At 36.0% G+C, this 19,934-nt stretch overlaps 1 protein-coding gene across 2 annotated transcripts in view; it reads left to right on the top strand.

Annotated features, from left to right (window-relative positions):
* SYNE1 (spectrin repeat containing nuclear envelope protein 1) overlaps positions 1-19,934 on the top strand; it is a 308,749-nt gene that overhangs the window by 210,298 nt on the left and 78,517 nt on the right. For both annotated transcript variants that reach the window (XM_038177603.2, XM_038177600.2), the window contains 12 exons: positions 2,506-2,673; positions 3,470-3,631; positions 5,441-5,635; positions 7,354-7,527; positions 8,495-8,686; positions 12,230-12,364; positions 12,966-13,072; positions 14,465-14,615; positions 16,883-17,017; positions 17,179-17,337; positions 18,036-18,245; positions 19,711-19,812. In XM_038177603.2, coding sequence (XP_038033531.2) covers positions 2,506-2,673; positions 3,470-3,631; positions 5,441-5,635; positions 7,354-7,527; positions 8,495-8,686; positions 12,230-12,364; positions 12,966-13,072; positions 14,465-14,615; positions 16,883-17,017; positions 17,179-17,337; positions 18,036-18,245; positions 19,711-19,812 — 1,890 coding nt within the window. The remainder of the gene's footprint in view (positions 1-2,505; positions 2,674-3,469; positions 3,632-5,440; positions 5,636-7,353; positions 7,528-8,494; positions 8,687-12,229; positions 12,365-12,965; positions 13,073-14,464; positions 14,616-16,882; positions 17,018-17,178; positions 17,338-18,035; positions 18,246-19,710; positions 19,813-19,934) is intronic.

Raw genomic sequence — 19,934 nt, 5'->3', positions numbered from 1 at the left:
TTTATTCTGATAAAAATCTGTGCTACAATAGTGAATGAGAATCCCTCGAAGCTAACATTTCTCACATTTACCCAAAAATATAAGTGATTAAAATTTAGCACATCTTTTAAAACCTGTTTTCTGGATATATAATGTACAGCAATTGAATTGAAAAAAGATGAAGTTGTTAGTGTAAAACCTTTGGGGCCACAGCGGATCCTGTGATTCGTCTTCATCACTGGGTCACTGTAAAATATCTTTTTCTCTCCTTGTACACAGACTACTTCATAATCGTTCTTTCTCCTTCCATTATGAAAACTCATCTATGTTGCACCAGCCCTTCTTAAATACAAATCCTTGAAATTTAAACTCATCATTTGCTCCTACATCCTAACAGTGAAGCTTGAGTACTGTTCATTGACTAATTTTCCTAAAAGAGGGCATGATACATTGGGTCCTGAATAGGGGAAAGTAATCACTAAGAACACCTGGATTCACATTGTCAACATAAAAACCCTTCTGAAAAGAAACTGTCATGTTCTATACTCCAAAAAGTAGTTGAAATGATGCACAAAGAGGTTACTTTTCCCCCTCTGTAAGAACAAGCCATTTATTCTACAAATTCTGACTAAGAAGTCTCAGAAGCACAGGCTGTTTTTTTGTTTGTTTGTAGAGAAGACTAGCTGGGGACTGTGCAGTAGCTGCAGACAAGACAAATTGAGAAGTTCCTTGCACTGCTGTCATTTTTCTCCATGCTGTGGAAAGATCACTTGTGGTCAGAGCCAAAAATTCAGAAATCAAAGTCCTGAATACTATGTTAAGCTGTTACACGTCCCCTGTTGACTCCCAGACACTGTGTAAATGCCTTTATCTTGTGATTTCCCAAGACACTTATTAAGAAGTATCTCATTTAACAGATTTGGACAGTTTGAAATTCTGTCCATTCTTTGGTCTTCTGTTTCTATTGAGACTTTTTCAGGGATCCTCAGTAAAGATTCATGATCCATCTGTCTATAAAATACAGTAATGGCAGTTTCCTACCTTTAAAAATACTGGTAACAGCCAGTGAACAGGCACCTTAATTGTTAAAATGTCCACCTAGGAACCAGATAACCTGAGCTCATCTCTTCATTTTCTTGAGAGAGTGAAGAAACATACCTATGCAGCTGCTGGGTGATGGGCTGTTTTCTGTGGCAGGTGGGCATTCTGTGCTTATTAGATTGAGTTAGAAAGAGAGCCCAAGAAAGTGATTGTACCTAGAGTGGCTTGATTTCTATACCATTCTTCCAGAGCTTTTTTTGGTTTTGTTCACATATGCTATTAAATAACATTGAAATAACACTGGGAAATGAAGAGTCTGCTTCAAATTTGGATCCTTTTGCAGGTATTCTAAATTCCCACATGTGCAAGAGTGAGATAATATGGCACTTGCATCAGTACTTCATTATAAGAAAATTCATTTGTTTGAAATTAATTTTTGTTAATCCATAACATCCTTTGGTAACACTGGATTACTGTCTTCTTTGGATCTCACTAATTCCTTAGGCCCTTATTTATCAAGCCATACTTTTCTGTATAATTTTCTATTAATTTCATTTTTAAAAAATTCCCATTAACTAATAAAATGAAGATCAGTAAAGATTAGACAAGAAATATTATAATGGCCATGAATTCCCCAAAGGATGACACACTGAGCACATAACATAGGCCTGTATTTTATTTAATTATTTTTAAGGCTTATCTTGAAAATGCTACTTCTGAAAATGAGGTCACAAAAAGATCTGTAATGGTAGCATATGACATCTTGGTCCCAGTGTCTTGTTGCAACAGTTGAAGAAATAGCCAAACACTAAATACACAAGTTCTGATGGGAAATATTTCTGCCTTGAGTTTTTCAGTGGTAACTTGAATACTTGCCCATTCTCCTTAGTACTTCTGGTCCCTCTGCCCACTGTCTTTCATGAGTGAGTCGACAGTACCTGTTTGTTTGAAGACCAATGCTTAATATTCTTTCTTACCTCATTGACTAGTCCTTTGGCATATTCGATTTCAGTTCTTCTGTTGTCTTCTCTATGCTAGAGTTCATTAGAGTGATATTCTTTGTCACCCACAATACCCACAACGCACTGGGTTGTGATGGGCTTTCCCCATTTATAGCTGTGTTGCTAGAATGTTGTTCCAAATTTGAGCACTTCCCTCATAGACTTTCCATGTCTCTCCACAGTTGCATCTTGAGACTCCTTCCTAATATCCATCCAAACATGTTCTGTCGACATGGAAAAGAAAAAAAAAAAAAAAAGATCCACAATTTTCATCATATCAAAGCTCCAAACCATACTCAGTGTATTACTTTTAAATATTTATTTACTTTGTTGTTCATAGTTTGGTTCTTTTGGCTTTGTGGCTTGGCTGTGTTTTGTTTTGTATGTTTTTAACAGACATATGCAATGGATCAGTATATGGGGGGATATTCTTATAAATAATTTTTTTATTTTGAAAGTGCAATAATGTGTTTTGTGATTATAGGATATTGCTTATTACCAAGCCTTATCTGCTGAACAGTTGCAAACAGAAGCTGCTAAAATTCAACCCAGCACTTCAGCCACCCAGGAGTTTTATGAACCAGGATTAGAATCAGCTGCTAGTGCCAAATTGGATGATTTGCAGCGTTCCTGGGAAACACTGAAGAATGTGGTATGTCTTGGATGTCTGGTATATCTGGAGGGTTTAAAACAATCGGCTAGCTTGTAAGGAATAAAATGCTTAGCTAGTATTCTAGCTAGTAACCTGCTTAGCTAGTATTCTTCTCTGAAGTTCTCGGCTCTCTGGGGGCAACAAAAATTGTCTGTTGCAGTATTATATTATCTTTGTTTGTTTGTTGAAAGCCCGTGCAGGATGGACCTCTATTAAGAAAAAAATAAGTCATTTGTGCTGATAGTTGCCTTCAGAAATATTAGCTGTTGTCAGACAATATTCCATAACCTAACATGGAATTCAGTTCATACCAGAAATGTTGGTAAAAAAGGCCCAAGCATCCAGTTCCTCCAAATACTGAGTCAGCTTAACACAGTTCTGCATAGTAGTGTAGCATAGTCATTCAGTGATGTATCAAAATGGCTACAGATTTTATTATATACAATATATTTTTAATTCTTTTGAAAAGGCACAGCAGCTATTATGGGGTATGCCTCTATCAAACTGTACATGATTGAGTGCATAAAATCTGTAATAATTCACAAGAATGTCCATAGTTTATCCCTGCATAGTAAAGTGTTTTGTTTTTTTCCAGTCACAGAACATAGAATTTGATTGATGATGTTTAAACATATAAGTAATTTTAATATGGCTGTTTTGATTTCTAATTTCTGTTTTTGAAAAACGATATTGCAAGTTTTTGGGTTTAGTCATTTAAGCCTTGGGATGTATGAAGCAAAAAAACATTCAAATCCTGTATCAAAGGTTGGAACTTAGATCTTCTATTCCTCATCAGATAAGTGAAAAACAGCGCACCCTTTATGAAGCTCTTGAACGTCAACAGAAGTATCAGGACACACTCCAGTCTATATCCAGTAAAATGGAGACCACTGAGTTCAAACTGAATGAGAGTCTGGAACCATCCAAGAGTCCAGAGAGCCAGATGGCAGAACATCAGGTAAAAACTTTTTACATAAGAAATAAAGGGAGGCCATGCATTACCTCTGTATCTTTAGTTCCCTTTGTTGTTAGATAGCAGCGTTCTTTTTGGTTGGATGACTCAACAATATGCAGTAGCTGTATTATCTATGCTAACTGTATGTATTGCCTTTCTGGACTTCCCACCATTCTAAAGATGATGTAACAGGGATTCTTTAAAGGAGAAAAAAAAAAATATATATATATATATATATTTTATATATATATATATGTATAATGTTTTCCAACCAAAATTTTCTGTAAAATCTTTTGTCAAAGATTGTGTTCAATGACACCTACATATATTGGTTTTCAACGTTAGTGCTATTAGCAATTTATGCTAGTACATTCATAGAGAGAGAGACTATATATAATATTCCCAATTTACTAAGATCATCACTAATACTGATGCATTGTAAATTGATCCAAATACACTTTTTGCCTTGTTAAACAAAACAAGCAAACGAAAGCACACAAAAAAATCCCTTCCAAGGGAAGTCAAGAGAATATGGTAAGTCTTTGAGGTAAAATGCTGCAATTATATTCACCAGGAAGCTTCTCCTTTTCAGGTTATTAATGTCAGTATTACCGGCAAAGAATTAAAATAGAATATTATTTTGAACTTTACTATATCAACCCTGATGCTAGAGTAAAAGGTTATCTATTTCTAACTGATTTTGACACTGGATACTCAGTCTCAAGCAAATAAAACGTCTGCATCAAATGTCTGCACAAAAATACAAATGGATTATTTCCCTGGCAGATGTTCATCTTCAGAATGTAAAGAACCCAGAAGAAGGCTTTCAGAGAGATAACACTACCTTTCTTTCATCCATGTAGGCTGGAGGAAGATGCAACCAATACAGGTCTCAAACATTGTTACATGTATAATGGCAACACCGAGCCATTTCAAAATCGGTTTGAACTCATTCATTACAAAAAAAAAGTGTGGATTAGGCTTCGCAACTTGATTTTATTTTCTTTTTCATTATGCTTGCAATGAAAATATAAGCTCAGATGTTTGGTTTGATATGTTTTGCAGTTTTTACCTTCAAATAATTACGGACACAGAATTTCACCAATACATAGTAAGGAAAATCATGATGTAAAATATCTGATGTTACATGCAGGTTTTGCTTGCAAATTTGTTTATTGGAGAACACATTAATGTGACAAAGAGCCAACGTGTTACAAAAGACTTACCAAAATAGTACATTCAGAGAAACAATGACAGGGAAACACTTCTGTCATTATCAGTCAATGGACACTTGTCTAAATTGCACTCTGGCCATTCCCTTGCTCCAGATGCTGAAAACTTGAGTCAGTACAATACTCAAATGCAGAATACAGCTGCAGGTTTGTCTAAATAGCTCTTTATCAAGAAACCAATCAGACATAACCAAGTTGTAATCACAGTTGTAAGTACTCTAACTGATAACTTGAAACAGTTTGGTATCTCACTTCAGTATGAACTCTGACTTGCAAAGGATAACGTCTGGCTTTTGCAGCAACGTGTTGTCTTGTGTATCCAATGTCTATGTACTCTTAGATATGAAAGTAAAGTGCTTGCTCTAAGAGATTGATAATGCGACATCATTAGGTATCTGTCTTGAAACTCAAGATGAGGAATGAAATCCAGCAGTGATATATTACATTGTTGTATTCCTCATGCTTCTTTCGAACAGTCACCTTGACTTTTATATTAAGGATACTTTATATACTTAGTACCCTTAGATACTTTCTTCTCTCTGATAGATGAACTAGTTTCTCTGCTCTCATTTCTAAATAGGCTTTGATGGATGAGATTCTAATGTTACAAGAAGAAATCACTGAGCTTCAGACATCATTAGCACAGGAGCTGGTTTCAGAATCACGGGATGCAGAAGCTGCTGATCAGCTGGCATTGCAGTCCACTCTCACAGTCTTGGCAGAGCGAATGGCCACAATTCGAATGAAGGCATCAGGAAAACGACAGCTATTAGAGGTACCAAAAAAAACCTAAAAATTAGTCTTTTGGATTGCATTCCAGATTTTGAGAGCCATTTTTGGCAGAGCTGTACTTTGACCAAAGTTCTTAATCGCTAGTGAATACTTCTGATTGAAATAAGTCATTTTAATTTCTGCTCGTTTCTCACAATTCCTTTCCCTAAAATATTATTGTTCTTCCCTAGCCAGCCCCTTCTCTTAAAGAAACTAGACAGAATCTGGAAACACATAGTGCATATATTTATTTTTTATTTAATATCCTTGTTGACATTTTCTCAATAGGTGCCTTATTTTCTTGGTATTCCTTGTCCTCCACAGAAGAATTTATGGAGTGCATTTATTTATAGCAGTTTGCAAGTATTAAAAGCAGTTACCTACAGTAAAACTGAAACTTTTGAGGAGTCATCTGTCCAAACTGGGAAACAAGAGAAGAGGGAAAGTTCAAACCAAGAAATAAGTCCTCTTCCAAACTGTTGCCTTGTTGCCTCTGGTTATCTTCCAAGTGATTTGCATGCACACCTTTATAATGGAAGATGGACTCTTTTATTTCTTTGTCTACCAACTTTACCAAAAATCCTTTAACATGAAGGTGATTAAAAAAAATAAATAAATCAATTACATATAGGAATATTTACATGTATAACGCAGCAGGTATGTATGAGAAAATGCATTCATGCTAAAGCTAGCTACAATCAATCTACTTTGAATGCTGCAGGGCTGATTTACTGCTGTAATTTTGAGAATTCCAACAGTGAACTCATAAATACATCAACTGCTGCTTTTATAATTTCAAACATAAATTGGTTCTAGTAGACTGTGTGAGGAGTTGCTCTGTGGATTTACCTGGGCTACAGAGGAGTCCCAGGGTGTATCACCTTCTGTGTAGTCACCTGAGGCAGTGAATACATCCTTAGTAAATAGAAGTTATACTAAAACAAACAAACAAACAAACAAAAAAAGCACTAAATTTTTCCCTCTCAGAAGAAAAATGGCCTTTACCTAACATTACCTAACATTATGGAGCTCAAAATAGAATAAGGATCTTGCTGTTTGTAGTTTGAGCTCCCTACTGGATCTTCTTGATGGCACTTAGAAGAAGATGCTAACTAGAAGATGCTCTCTACCCACCAGAGGCCCATCAGTACCTTGCTGGGACCTTGAAGTACACTCTCATGTCTCTCATGAGAGACGCTAAGACTATCTAACAGCCTGCTGCTGCCACCAAAGAAGGCAAGGCTGCTCTCCTTTCCCTGAGGTCCACTCCCACCTTTGTGTTACCCATGCATGTTTCTCCCTAAGTAAACAGTTCTGTGATAGTTAAGCAAACTGAATCAGGGTGTGGGGGGGGTGATGGTGGAACCCAAAGGAGAGCAGCAAAAGGAGGCAGAAAAGTCCTCACCTTTAGGAAGTTCTAATAGTGGACATCTACTTGTAAAATCTAAGTAAAAATAGTAACTTAACTGAAACAGAATTCAGTCACCAGGAAAAAATGTTCATTGATTGAAACTAATTGAAATTAATTTTATTAATTGAAAGCAATAATATATTGTAAAGTTTTCAAACATATGAAAGAAAATGCTTATCATGGTTTAAAGAATACAAGCAGTATTCTTGTATAGAAGCAGTGAGAAACAGAGAGGAAGGACAAAAAAAAAATAAGTAACTACTATGGTGTATGGCTTTTAAAAAGTAAAATATTGTAATTTATACCTCTAGGAAAAATTGAGTGAGCAGCTGGAAGAACAGCGGCAAGAGCAAGCTCTTCAAAGATACCGCTGTGAAGCTGATGAGCTTGACCACTGGCTACTCAACACCCGTGCTACGCTGGACACTGCTCTGGTTACTGCTGAGGAACCTATGGATATGGAAGCTCAGCTGGTGGACTGCCAGGTAAAATTATCAGTCTCAGTTTTTTCATAGATTCATCTTTGACAGCCATATTGTTGTATATAATATAGTTCACCCTGTGAACTTGAACAAAGGAATATTTTTTAAAAATATAATCTCCAGGAAACTCAAAACTAAAAAGAACAGTTAACTCTGTGGATGCGTTAATACTGCTGTTCTTTAGCTAGTTCTTAAAAACTTAATGCAGTAAGTTTTTTTAAAAGTCCTATATTTTTTCCACATTTTCGAGACTGCCCATCTCATCCTGTACACATTCCTTCAATGGGCAATATTTGTAGGCTTGTACTTGACAGTGGCTATGGAAATAAAAACTGATACTAGGCTAGGATTTTCAGCAAGAATACTATGAGCTTTGAATTTGGAAAATCAAAATATTTACCACGTTAATGGAATGTCAGGAAAATAGCTCTTGAGAATAAACATGGCAGAGATTTGTCACTTTAAGTCTTTCTTTAGACTAAAGAGGATTATACAGAAATCCTTAAGTCCATCATGAACCAATCAGAAAGAGCAAATAGCAAGAAGAGAAGCTTATCAATTTAGTCAGAGCAACACACAGGTAGAACAGATTCTACTAAACATACATGGAAGAAGAGGAAAGAAGCATTTCCACCTGTCTGTGCTCTATTTCTTGTCATTATGGATGTCAGTCTTAGCCACATTTACAATTAATGCGAAAATAAATAACATCTCCTCTACAACAAATCCTGTTTCAAATAATTCTTCAAATTCCTATTTTGAAAAAAAAAGGTTGTAAACAGAAATGACACATGCAAATGCCTGTGAGCATATTCATAAGGACTTTGAAAGAGACTGGAAGGCAAAGCAATAAAAAACCGGCTTGCTGTTAGCTTGGCAATGGGTGAGGTATGCCACAGGTCTCCTTGCCAGAAAACGTGACAGATGCTGGAAAATGTATGAATTTGCTTCTTTATTTTTGCTGCTGCAGAACATGCTGGTTGAAATAGAGCAAAAGGTGGTGGCCTTATCAGAGCTGTCTGTGCACAACGAGAACTTGCTTATGGAAGGGAAGGCTCACACCAAGGACGAGGCAGAGCAGCTGGCTGTGAAGCTCAGGACATTGAAGGGCAGTCTTCTGGAGCTGCAGAAAGTGCTACATGACAAACAGATCAACATTCAGGTAAGTGGCTCTCTGTAATTGGCTTCAGAGTGGGCAGGAGTTTGAGAGGTTTCATAGCGGTGTTATGCAACTGGGCAAAGGAGTAAAATTATTCTACTGTTTTAGATTGAGCTATTCATCTTTTATTAGTAAATGGATTTACACTCACAAATAAAGAACTGCTGAGCAAGCTTTAGTTTATCATGTCAAGCACCACTTTGTGGTGAAACTCTGCACTGAACCTCACTATCTGCATGAAAGGACAATAATAAAGTAGATAGATAATTAACTTTGTCTGAATATATTATGTTCCTGTTCATGGTCCCTGTAGATTACATCTCCCTGCAACAGAAGAACAATCCTAAACACATGCTCCCATGCATAGTGTGCACAATATAACATCAAACTAATTAAATATTTTTAAATATGATTAATACTCAGTGGCATCATCACACTAAACAAAATATTATATAAACATAGACACATTTAACATCAGTTTTCTCCTAGGTTTCTTTTCCTACCAGCACCGGTCTGCTTACTATAACTAGTTAATTTTATATAACATTTGTTTTAGTCACTCATCAGGTTAAATTAACATGCAGAGAACTGAATGCACACAAGAAACCCAGCCATGTAATGTGACTGACTAGTTTTGAAATTGCTTCCTCTGCTGTGACATACCGCTTTCCCCTTCCTTTTCTTTTACTTCTTCCCTGGGCTTTGTTGTGCAAATTAAACATGATAAGCTTCAAAGATTTCTAGCTTGTAATGCAGATTAAACTCTACTGAGAGGTTAGCTTGAAAAGTCCCTTAATGTGTTAAGAACTATTTTTAGCCCAGAGAAATTGGATAACTATGAAGTATGACATAACAAAAAACAAACAAACAAAAATAAAAGGGGGGATTGGGGGGGGGGGGGGGGGGGGGGGGGCAGGAAAGGGTAACCTTAGGTATTTATTGCTGTTGCATCTAAGATTGAGGCAATATGCAAAATGCTTCATATTTTGGCCCAAGATCAATGTCTGTTTTGAAGGAGAAAAGGAAGCTGTTTGCCCCAATCTTTCTTTAATATTCTTCTTACATATATTGGGCAAATGAAAAGTGTTACTAATAGCATGTGGACATATGAATCTGATATATTCTGATAATAATAACTATTATTATATTATAGTCAAAATTCTGATATACTAAGTATAATTATATTAGCCTTTGCTGCTGCATTTTAAAATATGTGTGCAGTATTTTAAAATATGATGGTGTGATTTAATTTACTTAAACTTTTAAAGCAGATTTTTTTGGGTGTTTTTTCTAATATCTAAAATAATATAATAATTTCAAGGTGTATAATAAGACTAATTTAAGATACTACATACATGAAAGAGTTTATAAATTGCAAGCAGTTTTTGGACTTAACCTGTGGATTATGAAAGAAAATAAGTTTAGGCAGTGAAACAGCTATCTTTTCAAATGAGAAGTCCATATCAGAAGAGGATATTTAAATGCTAAAATAATTTCGTAGTCAGCTAGAATATATATTGCAAATTCTATCTTTCTGAATTCATGCCCCTCATGTTACAATCCCTTTATTCCAAATAATCAGGCAAAAAGAATTTCTTATAGACTGAGGTTCGGAACATCAGATGGCCAAACTAAACCCTGCCATTAACACTGAAAAACATTACATGCTAATAGTACTGCAGTTCATGCATGTGAGAAACACTCTTCTCACCAGGTGTATTATAAACTTGCAATTGCCCAGAGACACAGACAAACCTGTACCCATGAAATGCACCCAAGTTGCAGTGCAAGACAAGGAGCATTGTAAATACAGAGCTATATTTTCTTTCAAGCAGTATTTCAGCATGTCTGCTATTTCTGTGTCAAAGTGTTTTAGAGACAGTGTGAGATTCTGTAATTTCTTTGGGCAATTTTAGCTTTCTTTCTAACTGCATCTGTCATTAATGATCTGGAGAAAAAGTCATATGGAGACAAATTCCATTATTAATAAAATAAAACACATAAAATAATCAGAAACATGATGGGATCCTGAGTGTTACATTGATTTCAAATGTAGCATTTTTCAAGCATTTTGAAAAATATAGAAAACATTGCCTTGTACTGTTATCTTCTAACATCTGTAATTTAGGTGCAAAAAATTGCTGTCCTTATAAAACAAAAATGTAAAACTGATTTTGTATTAAAAGTAGTGCTTTCCTTTTTATTCCATTGTGTGTGGGGGGGGGGAGGGGGACAGAGTGTGGACACGACAGACAATAACAACGTTAGTCTTCAGTTCTACAAAAATAATGTGACTGATTCAACTTTGTACAATGCAGAGCTCCTTTGACAGATCTATTCTATCACCATTTTCATCTGGGATTTTCCAATTATTTCTGTGCTGCAGTGGATACTCTCCAGGAAAGACAGCATCAAACATTTATTTCCATGTCTGTTTAAAGGAAAATTATTATAGTTCTATCAGGCAGAATTCAAATGAAAACACAATTGTATGTATTTTGTGATTGGAGAATGATAAAAGTTGGTTCATAAATAGTTTTGGTCTAAAAAGTATGTACAACAGCATATTTGCAAAACCTCATTGCATCCACAAAAGCCATAAGCATTTTTAAACCCCTTACTGCTGTAGGAACTGCAGGACTACCATTTGTCTTAATGTAACTGCAGTATTTTAGCTTCTAAACCTTCTTCTTAGAATACTTCTTCTCTCCAAATCTAAGAAAAATCAAGCAATCTGCACAAATGTAATGAAAAACTAGAGATGATTCGCTAAAGGAATCTACAAGCTGAACTGCTATTTTCCCTAGAGCATATAGGAAATATAGGAATTTCTGTTTTTTTAGAATTTACAAAAAAGACGGCTTTTTTTTCTCCTTTAAAAAAAAAAAAAAAAAAAAAAAAAAAAGAAAATCCTCTTTATTTCTCTATTTCTCAGGTAACATTTTCTTTTCCTAATCTGATATCCTATATATGCTGCTGTTTACACTCCACAGCAGTTTTTCAGTTTTTCTAGAAACTTGTTCCTAGGAAACACAGATAGAGTACTTATTTATAAAAAATAGTAATAAAATAAAATAAAATAACAGACCAGAATGAGAAACAACTTAAACAACTTTCTCTCTTTTTTTAAGTTGACCAAAAAAAAAAAAAAAACCACACTTTAGACAAAAACCTGACAGAAACAATCCATTGATTCCCTGCATTCCCAGTTAGAGCTTCATCTTCCATTACAGACCAATTCTGTTTTCTAGGAGAGGTAAAACGAGGTAAAACTGTCTTTAAGAGTATGTCAGCCCATGGTCTCTTGATCTCTGGTCTCAGATTCTGATAACTGAGTGTGGAGCTGTGTGTTTATTTTTAGAGATACTTTCTTGCTAGTAACCAAAAACCAGCAAAAGTCAGAAACCTGAAATCATAGCTCACTTCAGAATTTACATGAGCCAGCAACTTGAAAAGTAGAAGATGGAAGTACGTGTAATGCAGGGACTTGCCAGCTCCCTAGCAATGTAAGAAATTTTGTGAAATTTTCATTTTTTTCTCTTAAAGCAGGGATCACTACAAGAAAAGGAGGAGAACAATCTGGACTTGGTTTCTTCACAAAGTCCCAGCGTCCAAGAATGGCTGGCACAAGCAAGAACTACTCGCTCACAGCAGCAACAGAGCACTCTACAGCAACAGAAAGTTGGTGTTTTACATTTTTTTATATTAAATCAGTTTAGATCAGCTCACTATAGCTGAGCGAGTCTAGTTAGTTTTTCCTCTGAAATCTTCATTTTAACATTTTTTGTTGCCCAATGTTCCCGTAATTGTGCATCTGAGTTCACTGGTTTTTGTCTGTAACAGCAAGGAAGACTAGACGTCCTGGAAGACTATGGTGAACTCATTTAGTCACTCTGTACTTCTGTTATGCATCAGTAAAATGAAATTGGATGAACCATCTGAGTTGCTGATGCTCAAAATAGTAATCAATAGTATCTTTATAGAAGCAAAAGATACACATATTTCAAGGTATATTGTTTTGCATGATACTCAGACATCCTCACTGGGTTAGATTCCAGGAACTATTATGCATTAGTCAAATAGTTCAACATTCCTCTTCAGTTTATTTTTTCTGTCTCCCTGGGTAGAGATTTTGCACTGGTTTTAGTGCTCAAGAAATAGTTTGGCTGTCTTTGCTTAATATAGGTATATTTTTCCAGAGCAAAAACATTCTGTTTCAGGTTTGTCTTTTTATTGTTATTGTTATAAATGTCATTGTTTTTGTTGTAAATTGCTGTGTCAGGAGCTGGAACAAGAGCTAGAAGAGCAGAAGAATCTGCTGCGATCAGTAGCATGCCGTGGAGAAGAAATCCTAACACAGCAAGGTGCTCCAGAAAACCTAAGTATAAGGTATGCTTAGATGTGTTCTTCTGTGAAGTTAAATTCTTTGACCATATGCCTTATCATCCCTATGTTTACATCCTTCTTCCACATATGACCCTCTAAATTTCTTTGTTGTTTTTATACAGCACCTAGGGTACTGCAGTTCTAGTTTGTAGTTACAGAGTTTAACATATATATATATATGTTTTATATAATAACACAAATTGTTTGTGCTTATAGATTCAGAAATTCTTCTTATTCACGCGTCATTCTAAAATTGCAAATTAGTAGAATTCATTAGACAAATAGTGGATCATTACTATAACTTTCTGGTCCAGCATTTGTGTGTGAATCATAGCTGAAATCTATGTAAAACATTATAGTCTACTGTTGTAACCAGATCCTTCCAGATGAGATACTCTTTGCTTAATTTTATTTTTCCCACAGTTAGTGAATGTTTCTCTTCTTGGAGCCCTGTGTGTTTTGAATTTCATCTCTGGTCTAAATTTCCATGCACGCTTACCCATTTGGGGGAAGTAATCTTCTTTAAAAGCCTTAGCTCTGGCTGGGAGAGAGTTCTGCTTTAGAGAAGGTAGAAGAAAATAGCTTCCTACTGCCAATGCAGACCTTCAGGGACCAGCAAGGGCCAGGTCTGGGGAAGAGGTAATCAGAATGGACATTGTCAGTTTCAGAATCAAGGAGTTATCAGCACCTCAGTTAAAATACTTCCTCTATGTATTTCAGCACCAAAGGCTAGAACATGAAGGTGATTCATGAGACAGGAGAACCAAGATTTATGCATAGAGAATGCACTGTTTTCCTCAGAATTTGTGTTAATTCAATGTGTTTTATTCTTAAAAAGTACTTAACTTGTATCTCCCTTTGTCTGAGGTTTCTCTCCATGACGTTCTACTATAAGAAAAAAAAAAATCAGAAAATGAATAGTTTAATTAACTGCTTACCATATTACAGTTTTACATATGAAAACTATTTCATATGTAAATTCATACACTTGTCCTGTATTGAAATATCCAAGTATGTCTGGCATGTTAAGAGATGAGAGGAGGAAGGAACCGGATTAATTTTTTGTTATTTCATGCTTTGAAGTAAAGCTTGTTTAAATGTTGCATTCCTAAGTGGTATAGTTTTAGTCTGTTTTGTAAGTTCTGACTTATTCAGGGTACTCACAATTCTAACAGCATGTTAGAAAACACATTTTATCTCATTGGACAGGATCAATTATTGTTACAAACAAGCCTTGTCTTACTCCCAGGAATAAATAAATAAATAACAAGGAAAAGCTTTAAAAAGTAGTGCTTAACTTTAACATAGAATTTCCTGACTGAAAGAGGAAACGAACACATTATGGTATTATAATTGTTGTTTTTTGTTTAAACTTTATGTATTTTCCCATTACAGTGAGAAGCCTGAAACACTCTCTGAAGAATTGGGCTTGGAAGGCGAGAAACCATCATCTGAAGAGCAGCTGAAGCTGAAATGGGAAAGCCTGAATCATGAATTCAACAACAAGCAGAGGCTTCTCCAGAAAGCTTTAGAACAAGAACAGTTGGTAGCTATTTTTAATTTCTCTATGTGTTTCCTCTGTCAAAGGAGTTATCACAACACAAATTATAGTATGTGCATAGCAAATGAATTAAGTTGATGGTATTAGTGCAAAGAATATGGAGAAATTTCTTTTTCTGACATTTAAAAAATATATATAAATATTGGCAGTAGCGTTGCTCTTGTTCTAAGTAATTCAAATTGCGCTACTGTTCCGGTGAATAAGCTAGAAAGAAAAGGATTAGACAAAATTTTGATCTATTCATGTAATTTGGGATAATCCTGTAACAAATTGTGTCTCTGAAATTGACCTCTAGTGACAGCTTAGAGAATCATAGAATTATAGTATCATAGAATGACTTGGGTTGGAAAGGACCTTAAAGATCATCTAGTTCCAACACCCCTGCCATGTCACCCACTAGATCAGGTTTCCCAGGGTCCCATCCAACCTGGCCTTTAACACTTCCAGAGATAAGCCATCCACAACTCTTTGGGAAGCCTGTTTCAGTGCCTCACCACCCACTGAGTGAAGAATTTATTCCTAATGTCTAATCTAAATCTAACCTCTTTTAGTTTAAAACCATTCCCCTTTGTCCTATCGTTAAAAAGTTGCTCTCCATCTTTTTTATAACCCCTCTTTAAGGTTGCAGTGGCGTCTCCCCAGAGCCTTCTCTTCTCTAGGCTGAACATCCCCAAATCTCTGTCTTTCTTGACAGGAGAGGTGCCCCAGCCCTAGGATCAACTTTGTTGCCCTCCTCTGGGACCCACTCTAACACATCCACATCTTGCTTGTGCTGGTGGTCTCAGCCTTGCTGCAGTACTCCAACTGGAGCTTCACGAGGGCAGAGCAGAGGGGGACAGTAACTTCCCTCCACCTGCTGGCCACTCCTCTGTTGATGCAGCCCAGGATACAGTTGGCCTTCTGGCCAACTCTCAATGACTTCTTCACTTAGTCTGTACTCATTTGGGAGTGCCCTGGCCCAGGTGCAGGATCTTGCATTTTGCCTTATTGAACCTCATTAGGTTCACATGGGCCCACTTCTCAAGCTTGTCCAGGTCCCTTTGGGAGGCCATTCCTTCCTTCTTGTTGTATCATACCAACTGTACCACTCAGCTTAGTGTCCTCTGCAAACTTGTTGAGGATACACTTCATTGCACTGTCTATGTCACTGATAAAGATATTAAACACCAGTCCCAAGGCAGATACCTGAGGGACATGACACATCACTGTCTTCCACCCGGACGTAGACAACTCTCTAGCTGTAGCTATCCAGCTAATTCCTTATCCACCAAATAGCCCACCATTCACATCCATATCTCTCCATTTTAGAGATAAGGATGCTGTGTAGGACCATGTTAAAGGCTTTACAGAAGTCCAGGTAGAAAACATCAGTCAGTCTTCCCATGTTGACTAATGCAGTCACTCCATCATACAAGACCACTAGATTGGTCAGGAGTGATTTGCCCGTGGTGAAGCCATGCAGGCTTTCTCACATCACTTCCTTGTCTTGCATGTGCCTTGACATTGCTTCCAGGAGGATCTGTTCCATGATCAGGAACTGAGACGAGGCTCACCAGTCTGTAGTTCCCTGGGTCCTCCTTTCTACTGTTTTTAAAAATGAGAGTGATGTTTCCCTTTTTCCAGTGATCAGGGACTTCGCCTGACTGCCATGACTTTTCAAATATGATGGAGAGAGGCTTGACAACTCTATCAGCCTTGTTCCCTCCGGACCCAGCGATGCATGTCATTGGACCCCATAGACTTGTACTTGTTTAGTTTCATCAGGTGGTCTTGAACTTGCTCTTTGCTTACAGACTTTGGTCCCCCAGCCCCTGCCTAGAGTTTATCAATTAAATTGTGAGCATGTGACAAAGAAGCAAATGATTTCAATCGTGGAATTTTTACTGAAAAGAACAGATTCACCAACTAAATTAAGAATAGTCCAAGACCTATATTTCTGTACATCTTCTATTTTATTATCAATAGACCCAGACCCACTATTCTATATATCACACTGTATTAAATTCAGCTTTCAAAGTTCTAAATATCTTGTATTCATTCAACAGTATATAGCCATATGGTGGGTTCTTTTAAGTGCAGTTATTTATTTTACACTTGAAGTGAACCTCCTGTTGATCAGTCTTCTATACAAGAACAGTCATGACAGAATAGTTGTGGAAGGGCCATGAGCATTACTTGGTGTAGTAGAACTTATATAGCTGAATTTTGTGCCCTATATTGTAGAAGCACTGTAATTACTATTTATCTCTCAGCAGCTTTATCACAGACCAAACAGACTGATTTCTGGACTGCCTTTGTATAAAGCAGAAGGACAGGATGAGGATAAATCATCCGTGTCACCAGTACTGGTTGAATTGAATCATGCCTTTGAAGATGTGTCATCTGAGGTAACATTTAAATCATCTTTACTCTGATTTTCATCAGAGACACATTTACAGTGCAAACTCTTATAGTTCCCACCAGGAAATCCTGTCCTTTCCCTAATATTAGATGTTAGAGAGAGTGTCTTGTACTTCTTCTCTGGACTTTTTTGGTTCCTTTGGCCCAGGCTGGACAGGCGGAGAAGGAAAGAATGCATCTAGAACAGAAGCTGTATGATGGAGTCACAGCTACCTCCTTATGGCTAGATGGTGTGGAAGAACAGATATTTATTACTACATCTCATCTACCAGAGGAAGAAACAGAAATATACCTCTCCAAACAAGAGGTAAGGAATCCATGAATAGGACTTCCTTTAAATTGACAGTAAGGCTACACTTTATGTAGTGATTTAGAAGGAAAATTTTAGAATTGGCTTTAAGTAACATGTAACTGTCATAGTCCTCTATGTAACTGCAGTACACTGCTACTTGCAGAAATAACTTTACTGAGCATGTAGACAATGTTTTAGAAAACAGAATATGACCAAAATTTTGCCTAGTCAGAAGAGAATTAAACACAGACTCTTTGTTCTGTTTAACTTCTTTGCTTAGTATTAGCAAACACCACCCTGTTGAAACTGAAATGAAGCAAACAAGGAAGAGGAAAGCTCTGGGATATAGAAACAGTACAAACTCATCAATGTGAAAGAACATTGAGAGAGGAAGAAAAGCTTTTTCATGCAGCTGTTGACATAAGGCGGCAGCTACATGTATTTCTGTTTCCTGAACCCCTTATTCAGAGGGAGGGATCATTTGGGCAGGTTAATCCTTGTTTTAGGACATGTTCCTCAGAGTATTTTATTATTATTATTATTATTATTTTGACTTTCAGAAATTATAGTTGCATAACTTTGTCTAATGTCTGTTTCTTAACAATGTAAAAAAGTCACTAAATCATTGCAGGATGGACAATGGTTATGACAATATGTTTGCCCACTTTCTAGAATGTCTAATTGTCACTTTGTTTTGTTTTCTACAAAATCAGTCTCTTGCAAAAGAAATCAAAGAGATAACAGAAGAAATGGATAAGAACAAGAATTTATTTACTCAGACATTTCCAGAGAATCGTGATAACAAGGATGTTATAGAAGACACTTTGGATTGTCTCCTGGGAAGACTGACTTTACTGGAGTCAGTAGTAAACCAGAGATGTCATCAAATGAAAGACAGGCTCCAGGAAATAGTGACTTTCAAGGTATGATGTCCATCTAAAGGAATTAACAGGGTTACATGTAAAATGGTGATATAAAGGATCTGACTCTCAGTGATAACTTTTGGTATTAAATCAAGAGAACAGGTTTTCACAGGTTTTTATTGAAAATTAAGTTCTCTCTTAGGCTATGAAGCTTGGCACGTAAATCATTTTCCAAAATTTAAACTCCCTGCTAGAAGACCCATGTTTCATGACATTGTTATAGAAGGGATCATCCATCCAATACCTTCTCACCCTGTTGGCAATACAATAAATAGAATTTCTTGACTACTGACCTGAAAGGAGAAAAAGCAACTTTAGAGTTCTACTCCACACATTTTGTGATTTCATAAATGGTAGAGTGCACTGTTTTCATTATCTGAGATGAAATAGAAAACAGTATTGATTCCCACCTTTCTGAACACTGTTAGACCATCCCATTCTTCTGTGAGAACTCATATCTCAAGGCATATTCACTCATATTGAGTGAAGCTGAAAAAAAAAAGAAGAGAATGGGAGAAATGTTCACATTTTGAAATCTCTTCAGAGTTCAGAAATATTTTCAGATGTTACTTGAGCACTACCTTCTCTCCAATTCTTATAATAAAAAGTATGGTTTTGGAAAAAAAATAAAAACAGATGCCTGGATTACTGGTGTCATTAGATTAAGAACATCATTTCACAGGTATTAATATATGATTTGTTTCCAAACTCCATAGACAGGGAAATAAAAAAAAAGTCAATAACAGACCTTACTTTTTTGAAGAAAGGAGACAAGTTGATTAGACTCCTATGCATTACTGTTAAAGCACAGAGATTTAGTATTTAAAAGAATTACGGCATGAAAAGCTCAATAATGCACACCTTCGTAATGGTGGAAGTCTTAGAAAAAGAGTGATTATTTTCTATTTTACCAATATTAGAGTTTATGATGAATGCATGGCAAAACAATAAATAAATAAATAAATAATAATAATAATAGTAACTTGGCAAAAGTTGTAATGTATAGTTGGTCTTGTAATGTGTGGAAGATTTGTTTACTACATTGTTTTATTTACTGAAGTTAGTAATGAATACAACTTGTCTTAAAAAAAAATAAAATATAGCTTATCTACAAGTGTATGTGATTGAATAAACTACAGAAGAGTAATATTTTTGTTAAATAAAGCTAACTGATCTTTGGTTATTAATTATCTAATTGGAAGGGAAAAGCAGAAGTGTATTCATAGGTTTTGTTTTAAATAGGAGTTGCTTTAACTTTTTGCTCATTTATATCCAGTTATCCACTTTCAGCTATGTTGCATGTTTTGCATTGGATAATTATGACATTTTCAGTTTTGAATAGATTGTATTCCTTAGTGCTAACATTGCAGCATTGTATTGCTTTAAACTTTTTAGAACATAAGGCATTTTTGGTTGCATTGTGCAGAGATTTTCTATAATTTTTTGCCATTGTTGTCTCCTATAGAATGATCTGAAGATCCTGTTTACATCACTAGCTGATAACAAATACTTGGTTCTACAGAAACTAGCAGAGGCAGCTGAGAAACCAGAAACAGAACAAATGCAGGTATTAACAACTGTCTATTATTTGGCAAAATAAATAAGATGTAAAGTTTCTCTTCAAGGTATAAATGGATTCTAGAGAGCAGTTGCTTTGTATGGTCTAAACTGGTTATGCATACACTATTT

This window comes from Anas platyrhynchos, chromosome 3 (genome assembly GCF_047663525.1).
Source record: "Anas platyrhynchos isolate ZD024472 breed Pekin duck chromosome 3, IASCAAS_PekinDuck_T2T, whole genome shotgun sequence".
Lineage (NCBI taxonomy): Eukaryota > Metazoa > Chordata > Aves > Anseriformes > Anatidae > Anas > Anas platyrhynchos.
This window is presented reverse-complemented; position numbering and strand designations above follow the sequence as displayed.